The sequence below is a fragment of the Oncorhynchus mykiss genome, chromosome 28 (assembly GCF_013265735.2).
Source record: "Oncorhynchus mykiss isolate Arlee chromosome 28, USDA_OmykA_1.1, whole genome shotgun sequence".
Classification (NCBI taxonomy): Eukaryota; Metazoa; Chordata; class Actinopteri; order Salmoniformes; family Salmonidae; genus Oncorhynchus; species Oncorhynchus mykiss.
Window position 1 is genome coordinate 42921850 of NC_048592.1, and position 11050 is coordinate 42932899.

The following is an 11050-nucleotide window of genomic DNA, read 5'->3' on the forward strand; positions in this document are numbered from 1 at the left end:
GAGAGGAGAGGACAGGAACTAATAGAGGATCAGGACAGAGGAGAGGACAAGAACTAATAGAGGATCAGGACAGAGGAGAGGACAGGAACTAATAGAGGATCCGGACAGTGGTGACAGAAGAGAGAACAGGAACTAATAGAGGATCAGGACAGAGGAGAGGACAGGAACTAATAGAGGGTCAGGACAGAGGAGAAGACAGGAACTAATAGAGGATCAGGACAGAGGAGGGGACAGGAACTAATAGAGGATCAGGACAGTGGTGACAGAGGAGGTAACAGGAACTAATAGAGGATCAGGACAGAGGAGAGAACCTGAACTAATAGAGGATCAGGACAGTGGAGAGGACAGGGACTAATAGAGGTTCAGGACAGTGGTGACAGAGGAGAGAACAGGGACTAATAGAGGATCAGGACAGTGCTGACAGATGAGAGGATAGGAACTAATAGAGGATCAGGACAGAGGAGAGGACAGGAAATAATAGAGGACCAGGACAGAGGAGAGGACAGGAACTAATACAGGATCAGGACAGATGAGAGGAAAGGAACTAATAGCGGATCAGGACAGTGGTGACAGTGGTGACAGAGGAGAGGACAGGAATTAATAGAAGATTAGGACAGAGGAGGGAACAGGAACTGATAGAGGATCAGGACAGTGGAGAGGACAGGAACTAGAGGATCATGACAGAGGACAGGACAAGAACTAATAGAGGATCAGGACAGTGGTGACAGAGGAGAGAACAGGAACTAATAGAGGATCAGGACAGAGGAGAGAACAGGAACTAATAGAGGATCAAGACAGAGGAGAGGACATAAACTAATAGAGGATCAGGACAGTGGTGACAGAGGAGAGAACAGGAACTAATAGAGGATCAGGACAGATGAGAGGACAGGAACTAATAGAGGATCAGGACAGAGGAGAGAACAGGAACTAATAGAGGATCAGGACAGATGAGAGGACAGGAACTAATAGAGGATCAGGACAGTGGTGACAGAGGAGAGAACAGGAACTAATAGAGGATCAGGACAGAAGAGAGGACAGGAACTAAGAGGATCAGGACAGAGTAGAGAACAGGAACTAATAGAGAATCAGGACAGAGGAGAGGACAGGAACTAATAGAGGATCAGGACAGAGGAGAGGACAGGAACTAATAGAGGATCAGGACAGAGGAGAGGACAGGAACTAATAGAGGATCCGGACAGTGGTGACAGAGGAGAGAACAGGAACTAATAGAGGATCAGGACAGAGGAGAGGACAGGAACTAATAGAGGGTCAGGACAGAGGAGAAGACAGGAACTAATAGAGGATCAGGACAGAGGAGGGGACAGGAACTAATAGAGGATCAGGACAGTGGTGACAGAGGAGGTAACAGGAACTAATAGAGGATCAGGACAGAGGAGAGAACAGGAACTAATAGAGGATCAGGACAGAGGAGAGGACCTGAACTAATAGAGGATCAGGACAGTGGAGAGGACAGGGACTAATAGAGGTTCAGGACAGTGGTGACAGAGGAGAGAACAGGGACTAATAGAGGATCAGGACAGTGCTGACAGATGAGAGGATAGGAACTAATAGAGGATCAGGACAGAGGAGAGGACAGGAACTAATAGAGGACCAGGACAGAGGAGAGGACAGGAACTAATACAGGATCAGGACAGATGAGAGGAAAGGAACTAATAGCGGATCAGGACAGTGGTGACAGTGGTGACAGAGGAGAGGACAGGAATTAATAGAAGATTAGGACAGAGGAGGGAACAGGAACTGATAGAGGATCAGGACAGTGGAGAGGACAGGAACTAGAGGATCATGACAGAGGACAGGACAAGAACTAATAGAGGATCAGGACAGAGGAGAGGACATAAACTAATAGAGGATCAGGACAGATGAGAGGACAGGAACTAATAGAGGATCAGGACAGAGGAGAGAACAGGAACTAATAGAGGATCAGGACAGATGAGAGGACAGGAACTAATAGAGGATCAGGACAGATGAGAGGACAGGAACTAATAGAGGATCAGGACAGAGGAGAGGACAGGAACTAATAGAGGATCAGGACAGAGGAGAGGACAGGAACTAATAGAGGATCAGGACAGTGTTGACAGAGGAGACAGCAGGAATGGGGGAGGAGATATAGATGTACATAAGATCCGGAGGCTGTTAAGTCTCACCCCTCCGGTTGCTGGAGAAAGTTCTTCATATGTTTCAGCTGCTGGAAGTGGCAGGACATGTCTGTAGCCAGAACCATCTGTACCACCAGGCCCCTCAGCTCTCTACAGACAGACAGAATGACAGACAGACAGACAGACAGACAGACAGACAGACAGACAGACGGGTTAGGGTTAGAGAGAGGAGCAGGACATGTCTGTAGCCAGAACCATCTGTACCACCAGGCCCCTCAGCACTCTACAGACAGACAGACAGACAGACAGACAGACAGACAGACAGACAGACAGACAGACGGGTTAGGGTTAGAGAGAGGAGCAGGACATGTCTGTAGCCAGAACTATCTCTCCTACCAGGCCCCTCAGCTCTCTGGGGAGACATACAGACATTGTCGAGAAGGAACCTGCAAGTAAGCATTTCATTGGACGTATGCCATGCATATCCTTCACAACAAATAAAACTTGGAAGATGTTATTACCTGGTAGGTTCATTGATAATTTGTGTGAGATTGAGGGCATCAAGCTTAGAATTGTAGGATGGCCGTGTTAAGCATGTCCCAGTTTAGGTCACCTAGTCGCACGAGCTCAGAAGATAGATGGGGTGGGGCAATCAATTCACATATGGTGTCGAGGGCACAGCTGGGGGGAGAGGGTGGTCTATAGCAAGCGCCAACGGTGAGAGACTTGTTTCTGGAAAGGTTAATTTTTAGAAGTAGAAGCTTGAATTGTTTGGTTACCGACCTGGATAGTAGGACAGAACTCTGCAGTAGATTGCAACACCGCCCCCTTTGGCAGTTATATCTTGGCGGAAAATGTTATAGTTAGGGATGGAGATAACATGTTATTACACTCCTATTACATGTTATTACACTCCTATTACTCCTATTACATGTTATTACACTCCTATTGCTCATATTACATGTTATTACACTCCCATTACTCATATGACATGTTATTACACTCCAATTACTCCTATTACATGTTATTACACTCCTATTACATGTTATTACACTCCTATTTCTCCTATTACATGTTATTACACTCCTATTACTCATATTACATGTTATTACATGTTATTATACTCCTATTTCTCCTATTACATGTTATTACATTTTATTATACTCCTATTACTCATATTACATGTTATTACACCCTTATTACTCATATTACATGTTATTACATGTTATTACTCTCCTATTACTCCTATTACATGTTATTACACCCCCATTACATGTTATTACACTGCTATTACTCTTATCACATGTTATTACACTCATATTACTCCTATTACATGTTATTACATGCTCTTACACTCCTATTACTCCTATTGCATGCTATTGCATGTTATTACACTCCTATTACTCATATTACATGTTATTACACTCCTATTGCTCCTGTTACATGTTATTACACTCCTATTACTCATATGACATGTTATTACACTCATATTACCCATATTACATGTTATTACATCTTATTACTCATATTACCCCTATTACGTGTTAATACATGTTATAACACTCCTATTATTACTATTACATTTTATTACATGTTATTACACTCATATTACTCCTATTACATGTTATTGCATGTTATTACACTCCTATTACCCATATTACATGTTATTACACTCCTATTGCTCATATTACATGTTATTACATGTTATTACTAATATTACATGTTATTACACTCCTATTACATGTTATTACACTCCTATTACGCCTATTATATGTTATTACATGTTACAACACTTCTGTTATTACTATGACATTTTATTACATGTTATTACACTCATATTACTCCTATGACATATTTATTACATTTTAAGAATGTCTCACCTCCAGTCGTCTTTAGACAGGTTGTATAGTATGTTGATCTCATCATCGTCCTGTAGGAGGCGGTATGCTGCGCTGACATGGTGGCTCTCGAGGACAGACTGGTCGTTGTACAGGATCGCTGTGTCTGATCTGGAGACACGTTCATAGTGTCACCTAACATATATTCTTCCATTGAGAAACACTGAATTGCTATTATATTTAACTCTGTGTGGGGTTCATCGTCTCTTTCTAATCAGGTACCTATTCAGACCTGGAATGGACCCTGGATCTGTTATATCAGTCATCTATTACCTGGTCTGGATCTGTTAGATCAGTCATCTATTACCTGGTCTGGATCTGTTAGATCAGTCATCTATTACCTGGTCTGGATCTGTTAGATTAGTAATCTATTACCTGGTATGGATCTGTTATATCAGTCATCTATTACCTGGTCTGGATCTGTTATATCAGTCATCTATTACCTGGTCTGGATCTGTTAGATCAGTCATCTATTACCTGGTCTGGATCTGTTAGATCAGTCATCTATTACCTGGTCTGGATCTGTTAGATCAGCAATCTATTACCTGGTCTGGATCTGTTAGATCAGCAATCTATTACCTGGTCTGGATCTGTTAGATCAGTCATCTATTACCTGGTCTGGATCTGTTAGATCAGTCATCTATTACCTGGTCTGGATCTGTTAGATTAGTAATCTATTACCTGGTCTGGATCTGTTAGATCAGTCATCTATTACCTGGTCTGGATCTGTTAGATTAGTAATATATTACCTGGTCTGGATCTGTTAGATCAGTCATCTATTACCTGGTCTGGATCTGTTAGATCAGTCATCTATTACCTGGTCTGGATCTGTTAGATTAGTAATATATTACCTGGTCTGGATGTGGAAATTATTGGTGGTTCCAGTGTGTTCGTAGTCATGAACCGCTGCTGCAAAGATCATCGCAAAGATCTCTAGCTCTGTCAACCAATGCTGCGTCCGACAGACACCGTAGAACGAGACCATAAAGAAAGAATAGGAAGGGAGAAGAGGGTGTGGAAATGACAAACGGAGCAGTTGAACATTACATCCTGTTCTATCAGTCTCCTGTTCTATCAGTCTCCTGTTATATGAGTCTCTCAGCCAGTTGAACAAAACATGCTGTTCTATCAGTCTCCTGTTCTATAAATCTCCTGTTCTATCAGTCTCCTGTTCTATCAGTCTCTCAGCCAGTTGAACATTACATTCTGTTCTATCAGTCTCCTGTTCTATCAGTCTCCTGTTCAATCAGTCTCCTGTTCTATCAGTCTCTCAGCCAGTTGAACATTACATTCTGTTCTATCACTCTCCCGTTCAATCAGTCTCCTGTTCTATCAGTCTCCTGTTCTATCAGTCTCCTGTTCTGCCAGTCTCCTGTTCTATCAGCCTCCTGTTCTATCAGTCTCCTGTTCAATCAGTCTCCTGATCTATCAGTCTCCTGTTCTATCAGTCTCCTGTTCTATCAGTCTCCTGTTCTATCAGTCTCCTGTTCTATCAGTCTCCTGTTCTATCAGTCTCCTGTTCTGCCAGTCTCCTGTTCCATCAGCCCACTGATCTATCAGGCTCCTGTTCTATCAGTCTCCTGTTCTATCAGTCTCCTGTTCTATCAGTCTCTCAGTCAGTTGGACATAATATCCTGCTCTATCAATCTCATGTTCTATCAATCTCATGTTCTATCAGTCTCCTGTTCTATCAGTCTCCGGTTCTAACAGCCTCCTGTTCAATCAGTCTCTCAGCCAGTTGAACATTACATCCTGTTCTATCAGTCTCCTGTTCTATCAGTCTCCTGTTCTATCAGCCTCTTAGTCAATTGAACATTTTATCCTGTTCTCTCATTCACCTGTTCAATCAGTCTCCTGTTCTTTCAGGGTCCTGTTCAATCAGTCTCCTGTTCTATCAGTCTCTCAGCCAGTTGAACATTATATCCTGTTCAATCAGTCTCCTGATCAATCAGTCTCATGTTCTATCATTCTCCTCTTCTATCAGTCTCATGTTCTATCAGACTCCTGTTCTATCACCCTCTCAGCCAGTTGAACATTATATCCTGTTCTATCAGTCTCCTGTTCTATTAGGCTCCTGTTCAATCATTCTCCTGTTATATCAGTCTCCTGTTCTATCAGTCTCTCAGTCATTTGGACATAATATCCTGTTCTATCAATCTCCTGTTCTATCAGGCTCCCGTTCTATCAGTCTCCTGTTCTATCAGTCTCCTGTTCTATCAGCCTCTTAGTCAGTTGAACATTTTATGCTGATCTATCAGTCTCCTGTTCTATCAGTCTCCTGTTCTATCAGTCTCTCAGCCAGTTGAACATTACATTCTGTTCTATCAGTCTCCCATTCAATCAGTCTCCTGTTCTATCCGTCTCCTGTTCTATCAGTCTCCTGTTCTGTCAGTCTCCTGTTCTGCCAGTCTCCTGTTCTATCAGTCTCCTGCTCTATCAGTCTCCAGTTCTATCAGTCTCCTGTTCTATCAGTCTCCTGTTCAATCAGTCTCCTGTTCAATCAATCTCCTGTTCTATCAGTCTCCTGTTCTGCCAGTCTCCTGTTCTATCATTCTCCTGTTCTATCAGTCTCCTGTTCTATCGGTCTCCTGTTCTATCTGTCTCCTGTTCTATCAGTCTCCTGTTCTATCAGCCTCTTAGTCAGTTGAACATTTTATCCTGTTCTATTAGTGTCCTGTTCTCTCATTCACCTGTTCAATCAGTCTCCTGTTCAATCAGTCTCCTGTTCTCTCAGTCTCCTGTTCAATCAGTCTCATGTTCTATCAGTCTCCTCTTCTATCAGTCTCCTGTTCTATCAGTCTCTCAGCCAGTTGAACATTAAATCCTGTTCAATCAGTCTCCTGATCAATCAGTCTCCTGTTCTATCAGTCTCCTGTTCTAGCAGTCTCCTGTTCTATCAGTCTCCTGATCAATCAGTCTCCTGTTCTATCAGTCTCCTGTTCTATCAGTCTCCCATTCTATCAATCTCCTGTTCTATCAGTCTCTCAGTCATTTGGACATAATATCCTGTTCTATCAATCTCCTGTTCAATCAGTCTCATGTTATATCAGTCTCCTGTTCTATCAGACTCTCAGCCAGTTGAACATTACATCCTGTTCTATCAGTCTCCTGTTCTATCAGTCTCCTGTTCTATCAGCCTGTTAGTCAGTTGAACATTTTATCCCGTTCTATTAATTTCCTGTTCTCTCAGTCTCCTGTTCTATAGGTCTCCTGTTCTCTCATTCACCTGTTCAATCAGTCTCCTGTTCTATCAGTCTCCTGTTCTATCAGTCTCCCGTTCTATCAGTCTCCTGTTCTATCAGTCTCCCATTCTATCAATCTCCTGTTCTATCAGTCTCTCAGTCATTTGGACATAATATCCTGTTCTATCAATCTCCTGTTCAATCAGTCTCATGTTATATCAGTCTCCTGTTCTATCAGTCTCCTGTTTTATCAATCTCCTGTTCTATCAGTCTCCTGTTCTATCAATCTCATGTTCCATAAGTCTCCTGTTCTATCAGTCTCCTGCTCAATCAGTCTCCTGTTCTATCAGTCTCCTGTTCTATCCGTCTCATGTTCTATCAGTCTCTCAGTCAGTTGGACATAATATCCTGTTCTATCAATGTCATGTTCTATAAGTCTCCTGTTCTATCAATCTCCTGTTCTGTCAGTCTCTCAGTCAGTTGGACATAATACCCTGTTCTATCAATCACCTGCTCTATCAGTCTCCTGTTCTATCAGTCTCTCAGTCAGATGGACATAATATCCTGTTCTATCAGTCTCCTGTTCTATCATTCTCCTGTTATATCAGTCTCCTGTTCTATCAGTCTCCCATTCTATCAGTCTTCTGTTCTATCAGTCTCCCATTCTATCACTCCTGTTCAATCAGTCTCCTGTTCCATCAGCCCACTGATCTATCAGGCTCCTGTTCTATCAGTCTCATTTTCTATCAGTCTCCTGTTCTATCAGTCTCTCAGTCAGTTGGACATAATATCCTGTTCAATCTGTCTCCTGTTATATCAGTCTCTAAGCCAGTTGAACATTACATCATGTTCTATCAGTCTCCTGGTCTATCAGCCTCTTAATCAGTTTAACATTTTATCTTGTTCTATCAGTGTCCTGTTCTCTCATTCACCTGTTCAATCAGTCTCCAGTTCAATCAGTCTCCTGTTCTCTCAGTCTCCTGTTCAATCAGTCTCATGTTCTATCAGTCTCCTGTTCTATCAGTCTCCTGTTCTATCAGTCTCTCAGCCAGTTGAACATTATATCCTGTTCAATCAGTCTCCTGATCAATCAGTCTCCTGTTCTATCCGTCTCTCAGTCATTTGGACATAATATCCTGTTCTATCAATCTCCTGTTCTACCAGGCTCCTGTTCTATAAGTCTCCTGTTCTATCAGTCTCCTGTTCTATCAGCCTCTTAGTCAGATGAACAATTTATCCTGATCTATCAGTCTCCTGTTCTGTCAGTCTCCTGTTCTATCAGTCTCTCAGTCAGTTGGACATAATATCCTGTTCTATCAATCTCCTGTTATATCAGTCTCTCAGTCAGTTGGACATAATATCATGTTCTATCAATCTCCTGTTCTATCAGTCTCCTGTTCTACCAGTCTCCTGTTCTATCAGTCTCCTGTTCCATCAGCCTCCTATTCTATCAGGCTCCTGTTCTACCAGTATCCTGTTCTATCAGTCTCCTGTTATATCAGTCTCTCAGTCAGTTGGACATAATATCATGTTCTATCAATCTCCTGTTTTATCAGTCTCCTGTTCTACCAGTCTCCTTTTCTATCAGTCTCCTGTTCCATCAGCCTCCTATTCTATCAGTCTCCTGTTCTATCAGTCTCCTGTTCCATCAACCTCCTGTTCTATCAGTCTCCTGTTCTATCAGTCTCCTGTTTTATCAGTCTCCTGTTCTATCAGCTTCTTAGTCAGTTGAACATTTTATCCTGATCTATCAGTCTCATGTTCTATCAGCCTCTTAGTCAGTTGAACATTATATCCTGTTCTATCAGTCTCCTGTTATATCAGTCTCCTGTTCAATCAGTGTCCTGTTCTATCAGTATCCTGTTATATCAGGCTCCTGTTCAATCAGTCTCCTCTCCTGTTCAATAGGTATCCTGTTCAATCAGTCTTCTTTTCTCTCAGTCTCCTGTTCAATCAGTCTCATGTTCTATCAGTATCCTGTTCTGTCAGTCTCCTGTTCTATCAGACTCCTGTTCTATCAGCCTCTCAGCCAGATGAACATTATATCCTGTTCAATCAGTCTCCTGTTCTATCAGTCTCCTGTTCTATAAGTCTCCTGTTTTATCAATCTCCTGTTCTATCAGTATCCTGTTCTCTCAGCCTTTTAGTCAGTTGAACATTATATCCTGATCTATCAGACTCCTGTTCTATCAGGGTCCTGTTCTATCAGTCTCATGTTCTATCAGTCTCCTGTTCTATCAGTCTCCAGTTCTATCAGACTCCTGTTCAATGAGGCTCCTGTTCTATCTGTCTCCTGTTCTATCAGTCTCCTGTTCTATCAGTCTACTGTTTTATCAATCTCCTGTTCTATCAGTCTCCTGTTCTATCAGTCTCCTGTTATATCTGTCTTTCAGTCAGTTGGACATAATATCCTGTTCTATCAATCTCATGTTCTATAAGTCTCCAGTTATATCAGTCTCCTGTTCTATCAGTCTCCTGTTATATCAGTCTCATGTTCTATAAGTCTCCTGTTCTATCAGTCTCCTGTTCTATCAGTCTCTCAGTCAGTTGGACATAATATCCTGTTCAATCTGTCTCCTGTTCTATCAGTCTCTCAGTCAGTTGGACATAATATCCTGTTCTATCAATCTCATGTCCTATAAGTCTCCTGTTCTATCAGTCTCCTGTTCTATCAGTCTCTCAGTCAGTTGGACATAATATCCTGTTCTATCAATCCCCTGTTCTATCAGTCTCCTGTTATATCAGTCTATCAGTCAGTTGGACATAATATCCTGTTATATCAGTCTCCTGTTCTATCATTCTCCTGTTCTATCAGTCTCCTGTTCTGCCAGTCTCCTGTTCTATCAGCCTCCTGTTCTATCAGTCTCCTGTTCTATCAGTCTCCTGTTCTATCAGTCTCCAGTTCTATCAGTCTCCTGTTCTATCAGTCTCCTGTTCAATCAGTCTCCTGTTCTATCAATCTCCTTTTCTATCAGTCTCATGTTCTATAAGTCTCCTGTTCTATCAGTCTCCTGTTCTGCCAGTCTCCTGTTCTATCAGTCTCCTGTTCAATCAGTCTCCTGTTCCATCAGCCCACTGATCTATCAGGCTCCTGTTGTATCAGTCTCCTGTTCTATCAGTCTTTCAGTCAGTTGGACATAATATCCTGTTCAATCTGTCTCCTGTTCTATCAGTCTCTCAGCCAGTTGAACATTACATCCTGTTCTATCAGTCTCCTGTTCAATCAGTCTCCTGTTCTATCAGTCTCCTGTTCTATCAGTCTCCTGTTCTATCAGCTTCTTAGTCAGTTGAACATTTTATCAGTGTCCTGTTCTCTCATTCACCTGTTCAATCAGTCTCCTGTTCAATCAGTCTCCTGTTCTTTCAGTCTCCTGTTCAATCAGTCTCCTGTTCTATCAGTCTCCTGTTCTATCAGGCTCCTGTTCAATCAGTCTCCTGTTCTATCAGTCTCTCAGCCAGTTGAACATTATATCCTGTTCAATAAGTCTCCTGATCAATCACTCTCCTGTTCTATCAGTCTCCTGTTCTATCAGTCTCCTGTTATATCAGTCTCCTGTTCTATCAGTCTCCCATTCTATCAGTCTCCTGTTCTATCAGTCTCTCAGTCATTTGGACATAATATCCTGTTCTATCAGTCTCCTGTTCTATCAGCCTCTTAATCAGTTGAACAATTTATCCTGATCTATCAGTCTCCTGTTCTATCAGCCTCCTCTTCAATCAGTCTCCTGTTCTATCAATCTCCTGTTCTATCAGACTCCTGTTCTATCAGTCTCCTGATCTATCAGTCTCTTGCTCGATCAGGATCCTGTTCTATCCGTCTCCTGTTCTATACGTTGCCTGTTCTATCAGTCTC

The 11050-nt window shown here is 42.2% G+C and overlaps 1 protein-coding gene across 1 annotated transcript in view; it reads right to left on the reverse strand.

Annotated features, from left to right (window-relative positions):
- LOC110508296 (calcium/calmodulin-dependent 3',5'-cyclic nucleotide phosphodiesterase 1A-like) overlaps window positions 1–11050 on the reverse strand; it is an 81913-nt gene that overhangs the window by 44354 nt on the left and 26509 nt on the right. The window contains exons 7-9 of the mRNA XM_036967030.1: window positions 4867–4967; window positions 3998–4126; window positions 2166–2267 (exon numbers count right to left, since the gene is read on the reverse strand). Of these exons, the coding sequence (XP_036822925.1) occupies window positions 2166–2267; window positions 3998–4126; window positions 4867–4967 (332 nt within the window). The remainder of the gene's footprint in view (window positions 1–2165; window positions 2268–3997; window positions 4127–4866; window positions 4968–11050) is intronic.